This window comes from Malania oleifera, chromosome 4, assembly GCF_029873635.1.
Source record: "Malania oleifera isolate guangnan ecotype guangnan chromosome 4, ASM2987363v1, whole genome shotgun sequence".
NCBI lineage: Eukaryota > Viridiplantae > Streptophyta > Magnoliopsida > Santalales > Ximeniaceae > Malania > Malania oleifera.
This window is the reverse complement of record NC_080420.1, coordinates 96,768,168-96,790,480: the sequence shown is the minus strand read 5'-3', so window position 1 is coordinate 96,790,480 and position 22,313 is coordinate 96,768,168. Positions and strand designations below refer to the sequence as shown.

General features: G+C 35.1%; 1 protein-coding gene across 8 annotated transcripts in view; it reads right to left on the bottom strand.

Annotated features, from left to right (window-relative positions):
* The window catches only part of LOC131153348 (sister chromatid cohesion protein SCC4), a 79,073-nt gene that overhangs the window by 15,229 nt on the left and 41,531 nt on the right, over positions 1-22,313 (bottom strand). For 6 of the 8 annotated variants that reach the window (XM_058105602.1, XM_058105603.1, XM_058105598.1 and 3 more), the window contains 3 exons: positions 18,626-19,127; positions 8,493-8,531; positions 8,146-8,267 (listed from right to left, as the gene is read on the bottom strand). In XM_058105602.1, coding sequence (XP_057961585.1) covers positions 8,146-8,267; positions 8,493-8,531; positions 18,626-19,127 — 663 coding nt within the window. The remainder of the gene's footprint in view (positions 1-8,145; positions 8,268-8,492; positions 8,532-18,625; positions 19,128-22,313) is intronic. The other 2 variants (XM_058105604.1, XM_058105601.1) reach the window with 1 other exon arrangement.

Here is a 22,313-nt window from a genome sequence, read left to right as displayed (position 1 = left end):
CTACTCAAAAAGTTTAATATGGAAGATGGAAAAATACTAGGTACACCTATGAGCACTTCTTTAAAATTAAATAAAGATGAACAAGGTATACCGGTAGATGTCAAACTTTATCGTGGAATGATTGGTAACTTACTATATCTGACTGCCAGTAGACCTAACATAATGTTTAGTGTATGTTTATGCGCAAGATTTCAGGCGGCACCAAAAGAGTCACACTTGCTAGTTGTTAAATGAATACTTAAATACCTGATAGGAACCGTGAAAATTAGATTATGGTATCCCAAGTATACATCTTTTGAGATTATTAGTTATTTAAATACTGATTTTGTGGGTAGCAAAGTGGATAGGAAGAGCACGAGTGGTACTTATCATTTCTTAGGACATTCGTTAGTTTCTTGATTTTCCAAGAAGCAAAATTCAGTAGCTCTTTCCACAGCTGAGGCTAAATACGTAGCGGCAGGAAGTTGTTGTACTCAAACGCTATACATGAAGCAACAACTAACAGATTTTGGATTAATCTATGAAACAATCTCTATAAGACGCGACAATACGAGTGCAATAAACATCTCAAAGAATCTCATATTACATTTACGAACTAAGCATATAGAAATACGACATCATTTTCTTCATGATCATGTGCAAAAAGGGGATACGATACTTGAGTTTGTATGCACGGATGAACAATGGGCGGACATATTCACAAAATCACTAGCGGAGGATAGGTTTATCCAAATTAGACGTGAATTAGGTCTGATGCATAGTCAAGAGGTTGCCTAGAATTATATTAGATGACATAATTCAAGGGGAGCAACGTCACTTGATATTCACAATTTGTTAAAACATTTCACTTTCGACTCATTTGTTCTCGTTTGATATCACATTAATCAACATTGGTATCCTCACATAATCTTTAACATTTGGCATACTGTGTGTTCACAATACAATTTACATTCCACAACACAGATTTATGCATTAGCAAGGGGGATGGTTGATGTCAAAAGGGGGAGACATAAATTTTCTTTTGGTCAAATCTGATGGTTGAACAAGTTCAAAACTTTAAGACTTAAAAGGGGAGAAAAATATAAGACTACGTCCACTCATATATTAATATTATACACCTTTTTGTTGATGTCAAAAGGGGGAGAAGAATCTGGTTTTAGGAAAAAATAAGAATCTAGCTTTAGGCAAAAATGGGTAAAAATGGTTGACAACACTAAGTGTGTAAAGGGGGAGAAGAATCAGGTTATGAGAAAAATCAGGCTAAACAACGTGTGTATGAACATGAGCATATTTCATTTGGAATCAGACTAAACAACATGTGCATGAACCTAAACATATTGTATTTGGCATGAGCATATTTCACTTACTAAATATTTGATGCATTATTTGAGGGGGAGATTGTTGACTCTACGAGTCCAATCCCCCTTTACACACTTAGTGTAAATTTTACTCGTGTATTTGTCATCATCAAAAAGGGAGAAACTGTTGACTCCACGAGTCCAATCCACATATTTTACTCGTGTATTTGTCATCATCAAAAAGGGAGAGATTGTTGACTCTACGAGTCCAATCCGATTTTGATAATGACAAATCATTTGTTATTTGTACAGAAGAGGGAGATTGTTAACTCTACAAGTCCATTCCAGTTTTGATAATGACAAATCATTTGGTATTTGATCTGTACATTGAGATTGTGAACAAGAACTATATTAAGCATGCACGGAAGGATAACAAGTCATGAGAGCCATAAAGAATAAAACATACATATCTGGGCAAAATCCATGGAACTCAAAGAATACAAGAATGAAGATACAAACAACAAGTTCAAGAACGTCATGGGAATAGGTACTTAGATCTCATGTATATACATTTTCATATGATTTAATTTGAGACTCAAATCATAAACTAGAATGACCTTAGGACTCATGCATCTCAGGAACATTATTAGGGGACTTTCATGGACTTAAAAATATTTTTCAAACCTCAAAAAATATTTTTATAAAAGGGCCAAGAAAGAGAGCAAAGCATTTTTTCAAAATATAAAGAAAAAATTCACAAAATAGGAACTTCAGTAGACTGAAGTCAACGGTCAGTTGCCTGAAGTTGCCACTTCAGAAGACCGAAGTTAACCTCAGTCATCTGAAGAATTTCTTCAGAAGACCGAAGATTAAGTTCAGTCGCCTGAAGAATTAATGGTGAAACACAGAACCTGACGGAAGCACCTCAGAAGACTGAACTCAAACTTCAGTCATCTAAACCCCAAACTTCAGTAGTCTAACCCTGTGTCCAGGTTAATTTTTTGAAGCTCTAAGGAACTTCAGTCGTCTGGGCTTTTGACCTCAGTCGTCTGAACTCATGGGAAAGTTTAAAAAATCTAATTTTTAATGAGAGAACACGCGAGCTAATCTTTGATCCAACGGTTGAGATTTATCCTAAGGGCAAAATACCTATTTATACATCATCTAAACCCTAGTGTTGAAGCTAAGACTTTTGGAAGAGAAGAGAACAAACCTATTGCATACAATTGAAGAGATTGCACGTTTAGCACAACTTTGAACACATTGCTAAAACCTTTGCCTGGGATTTCAAAGTTCTTACATCGAATCTGAGCTAAGGCTATCTTATTTTCAAAAAGCAATCTAGCTATCATTGTGGAATCATTTTGGTATTGAGGTTTGGTAAATCGATCTACACATTGATAGTTCTTCTCATAGAGTTCTTCATATAAATTGATTTGCTCGATTGATATATATTTTTCAAAGAACTTCTCATTTCAAAATCTATTGTTGCAATAAGCTGAGTGATTGATAGTGATTATACTTTCATATAAATTATTTAGAAAATATCACTACTTGATAAAGGGTTTTGTTATTGGTTAAATAGTTTTGATTCATGTGTGTATTCAACTAAAGGATCTACATCTTAGATATATTAAAACACTTTATTAAATATCGTTGGTGTTCATAAATATTTATTTTATTGAGGGATATTTTCTTTGGAAAACTTTATATTCAGTTTTTGATCTTTGGAAACCATATTATACATATATATAGATTTGGATATTACAAGGATTGTGTTGTGATTGAATATTTGAAAGAAAGCTCTGTGATTTTGATTGATATAATATTCAAGATAAAGCTTTTGATAAGTTCACATTAGATATGCATGCATTTTCGCAAAGTGAACTAGAACCCAAATTTTCTCCAAAGTTTTTAATTATATCACTACTTGGGAGTTTTGGTAAAAAGGGAAATTGTATGTTGAAGCATATCATTCATAAAACGATTGTATCGTTTTCATACATTCTGAACTTCAAGTATCAAATGATTATGTATTAGGAATTTCAATTATACTCACTAGTTTTGTTAGAAGCAACATTGAGTGTTTTGTAGATATTTGATATTTGATTTTAATCACGGTTCGGGTTGTGAACCGGGTTTGAGGAGAGAGTTGTATCTCTTGCAAGCAGCGGATTAGGAGGAAGTTGTACCTCTTGTAAGCAGCGGATGTAAGGGAAGCTCCGTCCCAATTTAAGGAACAAGGATTATAGTAGAATCATTGAGTGGGTTGCTCAAGGTAAGGACGTAGACCGGGTTGGCTGAACCTCGTAAAATCGCGTTTGCCTTCTCTCTTCCCTTATCTTTTTAATTTCCGCAACGCATTTCATTACTTGCGTTTCATGTGTGTTTGTTGAATAATTCACACGATTTTGATAAGTAATTGGTTAAATAAAGAATAGGGACTAAGTGATAAATAAGTTTCAAAGAATTTTTAAAATACCCAATTCACCCCCCCTTCTCTTGGGATTACACCTAAATCAACAATATATTTTTATTATATTTCAAACAAGTTTATTATACCGTTGCAAGATATGACATCATTATGCATTCATCCAAATTTCATTTAAAAAGGAACAAAGAAAAAAAAATGGTCTCATGTCTATGTCAACTAAAATACTCTTCTCTAGAGTACTGTGAAATATTTAGGATGGAAACAAATTCAGAATACATGAATTTATGACAAGTAATGCAATGATGCAATCATAAGACTCTATTCATGAGAAAATGATAACTTCTCAAACGATTAAAAAAAAAAAAAAAAAAAGAGAGAAAAAAAGTCAAGATTCCATAAAGATAAGGAAGGGATGCACACATAAGCCAAATGTTTCCTGAATAATTCTGTTCCTTATTACCAAGTTACCCAACTCCAGCCATCCCTCACACTTAAATGTACACCTTCTCCAACTAACAAAATGACCTTAGCATCTTCACCCCTGACCATAGAATCCTTCATCAACATCTCCAACTTACTAGTCACCAAAACAGGAATTTTAAACAAGGGACTGCAATACAAAGAACAGAATAAAGCATGAACAATTCTTGCATCTTGGGGCTGAATATCGGAACAGTATAATTAATGGCTCTCCAATGTTCGCCCTCTGTCAGAAGCTCAAAATTCTCGAGAGAAAATTAGGCAGTTTTCATAGACAACACTTCAAACCGATAAGCAGCAAAGTATTGCAAGGGAGGGAATGACTCAAAATGAATTACTGTCTGGTGATGTAACTCATTCTATGGCAAAGCTAAAATGGAAGAATTTCTTAAGTATCCAACAAAGCACAGAAGAAGAAATATTAAGACATAAATCCTAGTAGAGTTGGCAGAAATTGAGAGATAAAAATAAGGGCAAAAGACACTGACCCCGCCTTGAGGTCTGGCAAAAAGACAATGACCTTCCTTGAGATTTCAAAAATTCCAAGGACCTCCTTGAGGTTTTAAGATTTCTAGGGACCTTCCTTGAGGTTTGCCAAAAAGACACAAACCTCCCTTTGTGTTTTGCAAAATGACAAGTTTTTTTAGGCCTGGCATTTTTGAATCCTCAGGAGAGGTCGCAGTCTTTTTGCCAAACCTCATGCAAGGTGAGTGTCTTTTGTCCAAATAATAAATACTTTTCTGCAGTTATCATTGAAACAAAAGCTAAATCTCAAAGCAGGTTTTTACTCAACTCAGCTGGGGAAAAAATTGATACAGCTGAAGGGATCACTACCGAATTACTGGATTTCTATGTCAAGCTGCTGGAGAAGAAAGATGAGGACAAGGTCTTAAATTTTGATTTCAACTAAAATTATGGAACTCCAAAAGTACAGAAATTTCAATGGAAATTTTGATTTTGACGTCAATTTCATATTCAATTCGAGAAAACAATGGAAATTAGTAGTAAAGCATGGAATTCTTTTATAAAACTTAAGAAATGATCAATAGACATAATAATGTAAATTTTAGGACTAATATATTACAAATAAACACATCTATGCTCTGTATGAGGCGCAATATTTGTAATATAATATGTTTATTAAACATATTCGTAGGATACAACAACAATAACAACAAACCAAGCTTTAAGTCCCACTAGGTGGGGTTGGCTAATTAAACATATTAAGATAATGTGTACTAAACAGATTCAATTAATACAGATGAAATTCAAATATCAATTAAATATTATTTATCACACAAATAAAGATATTTTAGACACAAATGGTTAAATAAAATGTTGTTGTAAGTTTAATATTTCATATAATTTCAAAAACCCTTAATAATCTTTTGTATCAATAAAAAAAAAACAAATTAAGAGAGAAACTTCACTTCGTGTTAAAATCTCACATTTAAATTTCAGTCAATAGTTAAAATTTTGATAAGTTTTGCTAAAATTTCAAGATTTCAATAAATTTCAGATGATTCTTTGAAATTTCAATAGAAATAACGTAAGACAGAAATTGACTGCCATTTCGATTTTGAGGGTGATGGAAAGCAGAAATTTTGATGAAAATTTAGATAATTTCGTGGAAATTTAAGACCATGGGTGAGGATATTTCTTTTTCATAGCAAAGAAAATTATATTAATAAGAGAAGAATTTACAAGAGGGAGAATGAGACATCTCCCACAGAATAGCAGGAATAAACCAGAAAAATCAACTAAAACCTACAAAAAATGGAAAAATTCAACAAGCAAGCACATTCCTCCAGTCTCTTTGAATCTCCTGGGACTGTTTCCTCTGAAAAACCCAAATCCAACGCACCACATTGATCCTAAATACTGGATTTTATCCCAGAACAGCTCCCAAACTAATTTTTGTTCGGAGAATATCCATGCATTATGTTCCATCCATACTCCCCCCCCCCCCAAAAAAAAAACAGAAAATAAGACACACCTCCATAAGGCTGTGCTATCCTTCCTTCTACCAAAACCTGTAAAAGAAATGGCTAGTAAGTCTGATTGATACAGGGCATACCCAACTTCCCACAATACCAAGCAGCTTATTCCAAATCCTCCAAGCAAAATTGCAGTGTAAGAGGAGATGAGGATAGTAAGCCTTGTAAGTGGGCATATGTCAAAGAGATTCTGAATATTACAAGGAAACCTGAGCATATGGATATTTAGGGAAATCCATCACAAAAAAGGACGTCAAGGAAGCCATTTTCTCATTTTCAAATGACAAATAGTTCCTGCTTCAGATGGCTTTAATGCCAAATTTTACAAAACCTGTTGGCATATTGTAGGACAGGGTGGTGTTGCAGCAGTTCTACCTTTCTTCAAGGATATAAGAACATTGAGGCAAATTAACAGTACTTTTCTGACATAAATCCCAAAGCTCAAGCATGCCACTCATGCAAAGGACTTCAGGCTAATAATATTTGTAATCTGATTCCTAAAAGCATTACAAAGATAGCAAACAGGCTGCATAAGTGTAATAGTGAGTTTGTTGATATGAATCAGACATCAGGTTTTTTTCTTACTTGCTAAGGAGTTGTTAAATAAATATCATTTGAACGATAAGCCAACAAGAATTGCTCTGAAGGTTGATTTAACGAAGGCTTTTGACTCTGTGCATTGGGATTCCATCGTACAGTTTCTAGAATGCATTGAAACACCCACGGTGTTCATTGGCTGGATTAAAGGGTGGTTATCTCCATTTTGATAAATGGCATTACAGAAGGTTTTTCTAAAGGCTAAAGAGCCATTAGGCAGCATGATCCTATCTTTACCTATCTATTTGTCATGATAATGGAAATTCTTATTAGATTATTGAAGTATGCTACACATGGCCAGTTATATCATTTAAAGTGCAAAAAGATAAATTTACTGAATCTATGTTGTGCAGATAATTAACTCATTCTGGCACATGGGGATATCAATTCTGCTAGCATAAAAAATATATTCACCATCAAAATCATATCAAAAGCTTACCCAAACATCAAGTGCAATGTTGGTATTGTTCTCTATGATAATTCACATCTGCATAGTCCATCAATAGAACACTACAGTATTCAACTCCAATATGAGCTGGGAATCTCAAAGTTTGTGAAGCTTGAAACTATTATACAAGACGGCAATTGGGTCTGGCCTAGAAGTACATCTTAGGATGTTCAAAATCTGAAGAGCCTCATAACATTTACTCATAATGCATCACAAGAAGACAAAGCAAGCTGAGCCTACCCAATAGAGGGGCTTTCACTCTTACAGCATGGGATTATATCAGAGAGAAGAAATCAAAGGCAGGAAAAAGTCATTTGGACTATGCATGCCATACCAAGACATGCTTTCATTTGCTGGCTAGCTACACTGAGTAGACACTACTCTAGATAAATTGGCAGCAGGGGGGGAAAATAAGTGATATGACATGCATAATGTGCAAATCCAGTGCAGAACAAGGAATCACTTGTTTTTCAAATGTGAAATCATACAGCAGATCAACTGTAAAGCAAATACAGAACTGGGAACCCGAGGGGCTATTATGGATTGGGAAGGGAATCTAAATTTGCTAGCTGGTCTTGGAAATTCAAAAGTTGAGTAAGTACCAAATATAATCTGGTCATCAGCTATATATCATACATGGAAGACGAGAAATGTTTTTCTACATGCAGAAATTGAGGCAAATCTGGAAGCAATACCTCAGCAGGCTGCAATGGATATTATACTTAGATGCTCAAGGTCAAGGATCAAAAGCTTTGAATTTTTTAAGTCCTGAACATATGCAATCTGTTTCATACATTTTAAGACTTGCTAGCCCATGTTTCTTCGGCATTGGTAATATATGAAGCTTATCTGTTAGCAAATAATAATAATAATAATAACAACAACAACAACCTCTTGTGCTTCAACAAATTCAGATCGAGTGAGCTCCACAGCTACTTTATTCTCAAGGAACTGCATTATAAGCATCAAGTATACACCAGCAATCCAGATGGCAGAATGCTGCAATTCCACTTCTGTTTATCCCAGAAAAATAAAAATAAAAAACAGAAATCTTGCTTTAGCATCTGTGACACAAGCGAATTGACAACACCATGCTTCCATAGGAAACCGCTGATGATACAGCCAGCAGCAATCTAAATAACATGAAATTGATGCTATAGTGGGCGCCCGGGGCGGGGGGTTGGGGGGTGGGGAGAGAGAGAGAGAGAGTAAGACCAAAAAAATGGATAAGAGCTAACCTCTGACCCCATCAGTTATTCCAAGCTTTGCCAGTTCATCTGCATATAACGCAATCATTCAAATTTAGAGTTTGTGGATGCCACCACTCATATACTGATGTCAATTGTGTAAATTCATGTGAAAACCTTGCTACCTCATCAACTAGGAGTCAATGGAGTAACCTAAATTATATACAGCACAGAATATTCACCAATTCAAAAAATGAAGTCAAATTTCAGTGAATCCTAGTCATAGCTAATATTCTCATACTTCAACATTTTTTTATTAACTATTGCCATATCGTAACAATTATAAAAGAAGTTTTGCATTCATAATCTACCATCTCTTCCTCTTGCTTCCAAAGTTTCTCAGAAATCCCTAAAACCTATGTTTTGCAGTTGTGAGTGCCTATCCCAAGACAAGGAAATGAGAGCTAGTTTGCAAACTTGATATGGAAAAAGCTTTTGATCATGCGATGCAAGTTGAGAGTTTCTCCTCCACATTCTGAATATAAAGGTCTTTGGAGGTTTTTGGTGCGAATGGGTTGATCGATGTTTAACCACTCCAACATTTTCAGTACTCATTAATGGCTACCCCTCTGATTTTTTCAGATCCTCCAAAGGGTTTGAGGCAAGGAGATTCCCTCCTCCATCATGGTAATGGAAGTGTTGAGCTCCTCCTGCAAAAAGCCACTGATAAAAGTCTTTTCAAAGGTCTCAGTATTGGGAGGAATGTTGGAGATATGGAAGTCTCCCATCTTATCTTTGCTCACAACACCATAATCTTAGCCAACCCTCAATTTAAGGTGTATTCTTCTCCACTTGGAAGCAGTTTTGGGGCTGAGTCAACTAGGCAATAACTGAAATCATTGGAATGGAGGCAGCACTTAAGAGCCCCTTCCTTGTGGGCATTTTAGGCTGTAAGTAAGGGGTCTTTTCCATTAGCCTACCTTGGTCACCCTCTCAAAGCTAAATTTAAAGACAAAGGAGTTTGGGATCCAATCATCAATATATTTGAGGGAAAAATTGCTGGATGCAAAAGGAATAACATACCAAAAGGGGGTAGAATTATCCCCATCAAGAGTTGCTGGTCTATTATATATCCTTCTCCTCCATTGCTTGGTCAATAGCTAAAACATTGGGAGACCTTCAAAAAGGATTTCTTTGCGGAAATATGGAAGAGGAGTTCGAATACCATGTCGTAAAGCTGGGTTGTTGAGCAAATTAATAGAAAAAAGAGGTTTAGGGCTTAAGTCATTTACTTTCAACAAAGCCCTACTTGGGAAATGGCTTTGGAGGTCCATGAATGAACAAGATAAATTTTGGAGAAAGACTATTGTTCCATAATCTGGTCTTGTTCAATATTGGACATCTAAAGAAGCTACAGAATCCTACAGTGTAGGAGTTAGAAATATATATGACGAACCTGGGAAGCTTTCTTACACTATCAAATTTGACATGGGGAATCGGGAAAATGTTTTCTTTTGGCATGGCCTTTGCAGTGGCAACTGTCCTCTCAGCACAAGGTTCCCAACTATTTTCAGCTTGCCCTGCTACAAAGATTGGCTACTTAGAAGTTAGAAGTCATCTCCAACTTTCAGCCAATGGGAGTACCCAGGACATCGCACTTGTGAGGAATGCCATTGATTAGGAGATGGAAAGCTTTGTGGAATTCTTTTGCAGTCTGTATAAAGTTCATTCCCAAAACATCCCTAATGAACCGAAGTAGATCATAGACATTAGTGGCAGCTTTGCGCTCAGCTCCTACGACAGAAAACTCGTATCTCCTACAGTAGTGAGCAGAAAGCTTCCTTGAAGCTTATTTGGAAGACACCTGCCCCCACATCAAAAACCTGCAGAAAAGTGGACTACCCCTTCCCAACAGATGTCATTTGTGCAAGGAAGATGCTGAGGCAATTGATCATATCCTTCTACATTGTTCTTGAACCATAAATCTTCGCCACTGCACTGATCCTGCAGCACTGGTCACTGCTATGACAGCGGAGAAAGATATCTGAGCATAGAAAAGCAGTTGGTCAAGTATAGAAAGGACAGCTTTGACTCTTATTCCACTCACCATTTTTTTGGATTGTGTTGAAGGAAACAAATAGAAGAGCTTTCAAAGGATCAGCAACATCGCCAAATATAATCAAAGACTATAGCTGGTTGTAATAGCTGATTGCAAATAATAGACACCCATACTGTTCTTGACACTTTTGACACCACGTATCAAGGGCGATTTTTTTCTAGATACTATCTTGTACATGGTAGCACTCCCCTGGAGCCCTTCAATGAATCCTTTATATGCTGATCAATAACTAAATAACTGAATGCCTACAACCTATGTTCCAAAGATACCATCATATCCTTTTGTTTTTTGGAAAAATTAACCACCCTCATAACAGTTGCTTAGAGGCCCATGATATGATTGAGGGTCTGGATTGATGTCTGATCTTTAAAGATTAGGATCAGTAATTGGTGGGGCCTTTTGAGGATGAAGAAGTAGTGTGGCTGTTTTCACGTGGAAAGAGATAGTAGTTGGTGAAAATTGATTTAATAGAAGTTTCATAAGAGCCATTTTGTCAAAAGTGATTAATAAGAGCATAAACTTGAATTTTATCACTTAGTACCTAAGGATAGATCTATTAAGCGAAAAGGTTTTGGCTTATCATTGTTAGTGTCTGTAGATTGTTGAGGAAGTTTTTTCTCATGAGTTGAAAAGTGCTTTGGGATATACAATTTCTTGAAAAAAAAAAAGGTCTTTTTTTAAAAAAATTTCAATAAATGTTATGATCAAATGAGTTGAACATTTTTAGATTTAGTTTGAATATAAATCTTTTTTTTTTTTGTTTCTAGATGAAGAAGTAGGATTAGTGGTGGTTTAATGTCAGGCACTTTCTCAATTATTGTAAATGGACAACCTAAGACTTCAGCTTCAAGCAATGCCCTGAAAAGATTTCTGGTTCCTTATTATTTGGAGGAAGATGTTCTAAGGTACACAACTTAGTATCTGTAACTATTATGAATTTATTTCTTACTTCAAATACAAGAAACATATACCTAGACAATGAAAGGATGATACGAACCCCAAACATGTATGTGAGAAGCTTTAGATTTTTTTTTTTTAAAATATGCAAATTTAAAATTAAAATATGCTTAGTTTATTTCATGATAACTGGAAATATTCGTTACTTTATCAAAGTGATCATATTTCTAAAACAAAACATAAAAGTCTCCAAATCCACTACATTCCATATTTACTTTCACGACAGGGCAGAGACATCAATCTCAATTCCCCGTCAATCAATTCTCAGCTGCTTTTGCTATAGACAGGGATGGAGATTGATGATTAGCAGTTGTCAAACTCTACTTGCTATGTACAGACTCAATTCCTTCATCTTGTAAGTTCTTGGTTCCAATTTCTTTTTCTCCCTGAATTGTGAGCTCCAAGTTAGGAGTGTTTTCCTTATGACGAGTTTTTTTTATCTTTGATAAACATTTTTTATCAGCAATGAGAGATATCATTAAAGAGCATCAATGTGGCACCACCCATGTACAAAAGCAATCTCAAAAAACAAAATCGACCATAATACAAGGTGTAAAACAAAGTCAAGAATTACAAGTGTATCATGTACAGCCACTATACCAACCAGTGAGAATGGTAGACAATCTGTCTATGATTGTATTCATCGACATAGCTGATCCTCTGGAGGCTCTTTTTCCATTTCTTTCCCTCCACACAATCCAAAAATGTTAAGGGAAACAAGAATCAAAGTTTTCCTCTTCTTATTTGAACAAATACCTTTCCATGCCCAGATGTCCTTCTCTATTGTCAAAGCATTAACCCACCGCTTCCTGATCAGTAGGGTGGCCAGATACCAGAGATCAAAGAGAATATACAAAGAGAGAATTAGGCATTCTCCAGAAACAAAGAAAAGGAAAAAAGAAAGCAAACAAAAAGCTAAAAAGGTGTATTCACTAATCCCATTGCAAATCGATTATTGAAATTCCTCTAAAAAGCTAGTTTATTTCGGACCTGTTCAAGTTTGGCATAAAATTATAAAATACTTATGCACCTTGTTAAGGTTTGAAGAATTGTCAGGTATCAGGATTATGGTTGGAAAAAAAAAAAAGAGCAAAATCACTAGATTGGAGGAGCTGAGAAATTTTGAGAGGTTAGAAGCAAAGCTTGGGTGTGAGATTTGGAAACATACAGATTGTCATTTGGTGATCCTTCAAATACAACTCAGTGTGGGATGGCAGGGTGGCAAGGCTTGTAGGGAAACTTGATGACTGGAAAAGGTAGTTCATGTTGAAACAAGGACTTACTTTATCAAATATGCTGCCATGACTTATTCTATGTCCCTATCACTATTCCAGCATCAGATGCTAATAGACTTGAGAGAATTCATAGGAATTCTTTATGGGACAACATTAATGGGAAAGAAAGCACCACCTAGTAAACTGAAACACAGCATGCTCCCAGTCAGATTTGGAGCTCCAAGTTTGAGACATCTGCAACAGTTCAACCAGGTTCTGCAGCCTAAGTGGCCTTGAGTTTGGATACATAAAACGATGCTCAGTGAAAAAGAGAGGCCCAAAAGTCTAAAAGGTCCACTATATAAACAGTGCTGACAGAGCCCAGCAGGTAGGTGTAATAGCCCATGGAGTCGATAAATTTTCTAACAAGGGTCAAGAGGATTCCTTTGTGGGGTTTTGAGAAGCAGAGGGGCCCAAAAGTCTACTGACTCTACTTATTGCAGTAAGGAGCAGGATTGTTCATCTGGACATGAAGGAGTACTGTGGGGAAATTCTCTAGTGGAGCAGGGGCTGCAACCAGTTGGAGATCAGAATACTGCAATTGGCTGGAGGCCAGAATCTCTTGCAGTCAGTTGGAGACCAGAATGGCGAATGTTTTGGTGATGCTTTGTGTACATAGGAGATGAGTATTTCTAGTAAAAGGAAACACAGAAAAAAGTGTAAAAAGGCTGAGGATATGAAGGTTTGTAAGTGTCAATCAGCAGGAAAGGCAGGGAAAAGTAAAAAACTTGCTTGTTTATAGTTGCTTGTTAATAGTTGTATGAATTCAAACAAGCAGGAAGGTAAATCTTTAAAATAGATGATGCACAAAAGTTTTGTGTTGAATCTCAGAATGGTTCCAAGTCTCAATATGATAAAAACAGAAATCATTTTCAGAAGCAAAAAAAGGTGGGGTTATCTTGGACAAGGGCAACAAGCATGATAGTGCTTTCTCATTTTATAGTGATCTATTCACAAATGGATTATTAGAAAAATGGGTTTTGTTTCCAACTCTTCTGACATATTTGGGGATTTTTCCTGTCCCTCCTCCTTTGTTAGAAGGTTCAGAGGATACAACTATTTTTTAGGAGGGGGCTTGAGTGTAGATTTGGCTGTGACTACTCAATGCAAGGATGGGTTATTACCTACTCCCATGGAGGAGGTTAATGTGCGGGATGTATGAGTTTGAGGTTGGAGGATCATCGAGGGAATGAAGATTGATTGGATGGGGCTAAAAGATAAGTGACTAAAAGTCAGCGTGAAATATCTGTTCAAATTTCTGCTTTTCAACACCCTCGAAATTGAAATGGCAATCAATTTATGTATTACAAAATTTCCATCAGAACTTCAAAATAAACAATCAGAAATTTATCGAAATCTCAAAATTTCAACAAAATATGTTTAAACTTTAATCAATTAATCACTTAGATACTAGGGAGAGGATCTAGTAATTCCTTATTCCAATTCTTCTAAATCATCCTCCAACATGGGTCTAGACATGGTCCCCCTTCTTATTCTTCATAACTCCCCCCCCCCCCCCCCCCAAAAACCCCCATGCCAAAAAAGAAAAAAGAAAAACAGAAAAGCAAACAAACATTCCCACCTAACCAATAATCCCTCTTCTCTACTACACATGACCAAATAAAATCCCTCAAACCTTCTTAATCTTATTCACTACGTCATCATGACTTGAAAATACAAAGATAAATAATACAAAAGGGTAGTAGAAAGACAAGCATAAAAAAGAGTCATGTGAGCACTTAAAGAGAATAAAGCACCCCCCCACCAATCCTAATGCTTAGCCACCTTAGCCACCATAGTATTCCCCAAAGCTAAAGAACAAGAATCCAAAGGGACTACCAGGTAACTTAAAGGTGAATATAAACCACCACACCTAACTCAGGAAGTAAACTCTAAATGCTTATCAGAATTAGAATTAATATTAATATCCCTAGTTCCACCCTTCCCAAATTAAGTTAATGGGCCTTCATTGGTTCTCGCAATAAGAAGCTTCTTGGGCCTCTCTACTACATGAACCCCCAATGAAAACCACCTAACCCTTACAAGAATGCTGATCAAACCCATGAAATATAAGGGCTCTATCGACAAAGTTCGAATTAATGGGTCTGTTCATTAAAATAGCCCAACTGAGAAGAGTAACAGCCCTTTTTTTTTTTTTTTGAATGAATGATTCAAGTCAAACCCATCAACACCATCAACAAGGACATGTTCTAGACCTTTGCCTAACTCAGATAATTAATCTTCCCCTATTTTGAATAACTTACCCAATTCCAATACAATCAGCAACCACCCCCACCCCCCACCTCGAAGGCCAATCTTCATCACCTCACTCTCCTCATGAGAAACCCTAACCACCTTCGCAACCCCTGCCAAAACCCTAGCCGCCCAAGCAATCTGCATTGTGGTAGATATCCTTAGCCAATTTGCAAACTTGTTCTAAAGCTCCGCCACCCATCATATCTCTTCCCTCTCAATCTCAACCCCAATCCTAACTCCTGAAACTTCCTAGCTTTGTTAAGAGAACTAAAAACCAATACTGCATACTACCCAGTCAAATATTACAAAAACCTCTTCCCCACCGACCAAATATCAACAACCCATAAAAACCCAGTTAGCAACACTTGCAGGAAATCTCACCTACTTGTTGCAATTTTGATTTCATTCGAGAACAAACAAATAAAAAATCCACCCCACTTTGTCCAACCTCAGATTGAAGGTCTTTGCTTCAATCAAAATCGAACATTTGCGCAACTCAACCAGCATGTTCTATCAAATCTATGGCGTACTCCTTTAGGGAAGGGAAAGAAAGTTTTCACAAGAGAAAAAGAGCGTATTCCATCACTCCCTCACCCCAAAGATAACTCTATGGGCATAAAGATACATCTGATATATTGGACAAGTTTTCTGGAATAGAAAGGATACCTTTTAAAATCTTAAAACTACCATGATCTTCCTAAGAAAATTTCAAAACAGAATACCCCACCACCCTATCAAGACTAACAATGGCATGCAAGGCATTAGAGGAAACAACATTGTACAAGATGATAGCAAAACTCCCATCCTTAACTACGAATCAGGATGATCACAAGATGCCTTCAAATGACAAACACCAACCTAAGCATTATTGTAAGCCTTTTCATGGCCAGAATGGAGGAGTAGGGGATTTCAACAATTGCAAGAAAATATTTAGAAGAAAACATACCCAAGGTATATCCTTCTCATGTTCAAGTTTTTTTTTATGTATTTGATACAGAAGAGATATCACAATGTGTGCGGGGACAGGAAGTCCTCCAAAAACTAAATGATCAAAACAAAAAGAGAGAGAGAACAAAAACAGTGAAATAAAAACTAACCAAAATTAACCAAGAAAACCCCTCTTTAATCCCTTTCCATCGGATTTCACTAAGCACTTCAAATTGGCTAGTTCCCTCCGGCCCCTCCTCACCCTACTTTTACCACCATTGAGCCACACTTCATTCCTCCAAAGATCAGACAACTTTAAACCCATCTTATCCATTAATTGCCAAGCTTCTATATCCTTCCCAGAAATATCATCCATGGGGGTAGGTAGAATTCCATCCTTCCACTATTCTTCATTAACAATTCATCATCCACAAAAATATAACCCGCCTCCAATCCTTCCATCAAAGATGGATGCACATACATTAAATCCCCAATTCAGTCTAAAGAATTAGAATCATATCTACATTGTTCCATAATGTCATCCAACAGCAACCCCCCATCACAATCAAACTCTCTAAGATCAAGAACCCCCCATTAAACTGAGAAGTGCATCCCCTTCTATCTCACTGAGCATCTAGAAAAAATTGCAGATTCCATAGAGAAAATTCCACTCCATAGAACAAGAAGTAATTGAAGCATTATCAATGTAAGAAGACACTAATATGATGTTGAAAGAAAGTAGACAGAGGCAGAGTTAACACAAGGATATTCCAAGAACAAAATCACCATTGCCAACCTTATATAGAGTAGGTGGAAAAAATTGACAAGAATCTGAAATATAAACTTCCAAAAAGCTTGCATGATAGTGTTTCAGATCTAAAATAAGTTGAAATTTTAATGAAGAAAATGTACTAAGGAAAAGACGTAGAGAAGAGAAGAAGCAAAGAGATTGAAGGTGGACACCACAATCCCCTGGAGGTTACACATAGATCCATATCTGCCCTCTTTATATATTAATAATAATTGGAATTGAGGGACAAAAACAACCCCACTCACACCAAACATATTTTCTTCTGTTGCTCCCCTCAAGATGGACAACAATGAATTCACCAAACCCCACCCTGTTATAATAGTTAGACAAAGTAATTTCAAATAAAGCCCTCCTAAAAACATCTAACACATCCACATGTTTCACAAATGGAGTCCACAACCGTTTTCAACACAACATTCCTCACAAAATTGAGGGTCATCCTTGATGTAATTTGTCCTCTTACAAAACATTGGGTTGCGACCAATATAAATGGTAGCTCGATTATCAATACATATCTGTAGGCTTCATTACCATGAATCCCATATCTGGCAGGAAAGATGATCACAAAAGCTCACAAACGGTATGAGCTATAGCTCGATATTTTGCCTCAACATTCAATGTTGTTATGGGAGTTTGTTTCTTTCAAACAACACTAAATACAATCAATTGACAACCACTGCGCTACTGTCAAATAAACCCTAAGCCAATGATTGAGAAGGGGGTTCCTTTCAAACAAAAAAACAACTCACCCTCCCCTACTCTCTCAAAAACGAAAAAAAAATAAAAAAAATGAAGGATTTCCCCTCTCTGGACAGGCCAAAGAGAACCTCCTTTGGTCATGGCAAACAAAGGCCATAGTTGAACCCACCAAATGAAACCCAAGGCTACGAAAGAGGAGGGAAAGAGAGGGAGAGGGAGAGGGAGAGCATGTTCTTGCAAATCTTACACAAATGCTTAAAGAAACTTAAGTCATGTATATCTTCGGTTCTTAAGCGCTGGTTTCAATGGGCAGGTTTTGAAGTCATGCATGCTTGCACATCTACTTTGCTATTTTGTATTTCGGCCTTAGCCCATACATAGTCTCTGACTCTCCTTTTGTGTTGGCTCCACAACACTAACACTGAAACATGAATTGTTTCTTTTACAGTAGATGAAAATTCCTAACAATAGTTATTTATATTGCCATTACAGTTTGCAATACATCACACATGCCTACGGCCATAATTGTTAGATTACCACTTTACTTAAAGCTTAAGCTATTTAGGTTGTGGGCCAACAATGTACATCAAGCTGACTGTACGTGGAGAGAAACAAAGAACAGAATAATTTTTTTCTTCACTGATAGACAATAAACACAGGCAACAGAACTAGAACCCAGGACTTCCTCGCAACCATAGCTCTGATGGTCTGATACCATGTTAGATAACTTTACCTAAAATCTTAAGCTATTAAGTCATGGGCCAACCGTGTATATCAAGTCTTAACAATAATCAAAGGCATAACTCAAGCATGCATACAATTTTGCAAGTCAGTCGGAGAGGATTCTTTTACCAAGAAATAATGATAAAACACACATTTAGGAAATGGTGTTAACTAATTAGGAGGAATGAATAAAAGCACGGCGGCACAAAGTAAAAAAGTACTCACAAACACAAAAATGTGATTAGCAAAAAGATAATAATGAAATTTAATGTCAGTCTTATGGCTTAGGAGAAAGTAATTCAACATCATGAAAGAAAATGATACAGTTAATACCACCACCATTCTTTTTTCTAAAATTAAAGTGATGTAAACCAGCTAAAAAAAAGAACATGAAGTTCATCTCAATTAAGAAACAGACCTTGGGTGGTATGAAGTCCAGATTGAATCCGTTTTGCACACTCCTTGAAAAGTCCCTTTGGACGCCCAACTATTACAACCATAAGATCAACCAGTGCATTGACAGCACTCCTAGGTAGCCACTCCCCATCAATAGGAGGTGGTGCTAGCTCGATCTTATCTCCCCATGCCCTTCTTATGTTCCCAAAATATGATGATTCCAGATATTCTTTTCCAGTTGAACTCAATCCGGTCACATTTTTCAGTTTCTCTTGAAGTTGAGCTTGTTTTTCAGACAGCGCTGATCTCTCTCTGTACCGTAAATCAGAACGAGAGAGACTTTCATTTATGGCATTGAGTTCTTTGGTCAGATCCTGTATATGACGTACTTGTTGCAAGTCAGCCTTCATAGCAGCATCCAATTTGTCAACATGTTGAGCAGCATTCTTGTAGTCACAGATCCGTAGAAGATAAAATATGTTCAGCAACTCAGAGTAAAAGAATAAACCAACGCATTGTTTCTTCTTTAGAGAGTGGAGAGGAGCAGAGATGCAGAGAAATAAACAAGATTAGTTCCAAATTGCATTTCATAGCAAAACATAGCACATGTTCAACAAATAACACATAGATCAAATCATTCTTGTCGGCACCATCATCACAATAAAAGAGCAACTAACAAAAGCATCAATGCATATACTATCCAACAGAAAGAACAAACATCAAATACTAGTCAGGACATGGTTTATGCAACATCTTAAATGCTCTGAAACAAATTCTGCACTTCCTCTAACAAAGGCTCTTTGAACCCTCAGGACAGATTTTAATTGATTTTTTTTTGTAATGAATTTTGGTACATGATGGGCAGAGGGAAAGTGAGTAGAAATTGTCAAATTTTCTAATTTGAAACCATGGTCTTAAATTTGGATAAAATAGTCAAAATTTCCGCTTTCCGCCACCCTTGAAATCAAAATGGCAGTCAATTTCCATCCATCAAGATTTCCATGAATCAACCAAATTTTATTAAAATCTTGAAATTTCAGTGGAATTTGTTAAAATTTTAACTATAAAATAAAATTTCTTTGAGATTCAAAATCCAAGGTGGTGTTTGGTAATTGGGAATCAACTCTAGGAATCGAAATCGGAATGGTTGATTCCCATTCCTAACATTTGCTTTACTCATTCCTATTCCCATTCCATGCAGGAATAGGATTCCCCCTTTTGCCTACTTTTTGATTCTTATCCCTTACTCCGGAATCAAATCCTGATTCTTGAAAATACAGTATTTATTACCCTATTCATTATAATGCATATTCATACATAAATATACATGAGCCCACATATTATAATATGATATTTTATATAACATAATATATTTTACATAAATAAATTTTAAAAATAATATTAATATTATAATATCATTAAATATAAATATAATAATATATTTTAACATAAATATTAAACCATCATTATTACTATTTTTATTATATATAATAATATTATAACATATAAAAGCAAATGGAACAGTATTAAATGTTGTTATGTTTAAATATTATGATATAATCGTGGTATGATAATATATTTCTTATATTACTATTTACAATTTTTTTAAAAAATATAATAAATAAAATATTTATTATTATCATCAATTATAAATATATAATAATAAAATTTAATAATGATATGGCATAACAAAGAGTATAATACTATTGTATAATAAGTATACTCGGGTACATATATATTATAATATAATACAACAAAATAAATATTGTATAAATTTAAAAATAATATTGATGTAATACTATATATTATGTAATATAATATATTACATAAATCTAAAAAATAATATTAATATCATGATATCAATAAATATAAATATATAATAATAATTTTAATATAAAATATTATGACCACTATTATTAATATTTATATTATATAATAATATAATAATGCTATAACACATAAAAATAATAGAATAGTATTAAATTAAAAAATACTATGATATAATTGTGGTATGGTTATTCACTTATTATATTATTATATATAATCTTAAAATAAGATAAATATTAATTATTAATATTATTAATACAAATATATATATATATAATAGTAAATTTTAACAATGATATAATATACAAAAGAATATAATACTATTGTTTAACAAAATATAATGTTATGGTGGTTGTTTTATTATATTATTAATTTTATATTAAATAATAAATTATGTTATAATGTTATAATATATGAGATTTTAATTTAAATTTAATAAATTACATATTAAAATACAATACTTAGAAAATATAAAATAAATTTAATATTAATAATATAATTCAAGCAAAATAATAATAATAATAATAATATAATAATAATAAATACGATAACAAATAATGAGCAAAGTACAATCAAATACATGATTATCAAAATTATTTTATTGTTAAAAATTATTCACTATATAACTTAATAAACTAATATTATATAATTATTAAATATTTATAACATTAGTTTATATTAAATTATTTAAATAATTTTTTTGTACTATGATGACATAATTGATAAACTAGACTCATTTCCGATTCCTATGACCATATATACCAAACACTATAATACAATTTCGATTCCGATTTTGTGCTAAACCAAACATGAGAGGAAATTGACATTCAGTTTCCGATTCCAGTGCATTCCAACTCTGATTCTGATTCTGATTCTAATTTCGAACCAAACACTACCCAAATTGAAAAATTTCTCTTAATTAATCTTTAGTTCTTTTACAGAAAATAAAAATTATTACAAGAAGAATATGAATGATAGAGGATTGTCCAAAAGTGGGGCGGCAAGCATTTTTTTTATAGCAAAAGAAGAAATTTCATTAAAAGATCAGGAATGTACAAAGTGGAGAATAAGACATCATTCTAAAACTGTTGACTTTTTGAGTCCGATCCCTGGTTTTGATAATGACAAACCGCATGTTACTAATGTGTGTGTCAAAGTACTTGAACAAGTTAATCATTCAGAACACCCACATGTAAGTGAGGTGGAAGCCAGAAAGGACTTGAAGCACATATTCCTGGCTGATTCCATGAAGAGTCAAGAGCAAATGAAGAAGACATTTGTTTTAATTGTAAATGCATTTTTGTTTCATAATTTGTTGGGTCTGTAATAATTATGGTCTGTAATAACAGCATTTAATGCATGATCAAAGGTCATAGTCTGACCATAGGGAAATCAATATACCATAGGCAGACTTCGGTCGACCGACGTTGGATTTTTTGGGCTTAATTAAAAAGCCTAGGTTATAGAATGACAATAGGAACCATGACCCTTACACTTGAATGCCTCACGCTCTTTCACCAGGGTTGAAATTGCATATGAGACCAAACAGGACATAAAGGACGTATTTGTGATGTTTCGGGCAATTGAGCCTTGGCAATATAAAATGCCTCGTTCGACCGAAGTGGCTGAAAGTCAATAGTTGACCAAGCCTTGGGCGACCGAACCAAAATGAACGTAGCTTCCACCGTCGACCAAATCCTGGTCTTGACTTTTTCCACCATCCCCGGATGCCCATCTCTTAGTTCAAAAACACCCCGAGCGACCGAATTGTGAGGTTCGGAAAACCGAACAACTCACCGGGCGACCGAACCTCGAACGATTAGAAAATCGCTTTGACCCAGCCAACCGGACTCACCCTCGGGCACTCGAACTCAAAAATTAAC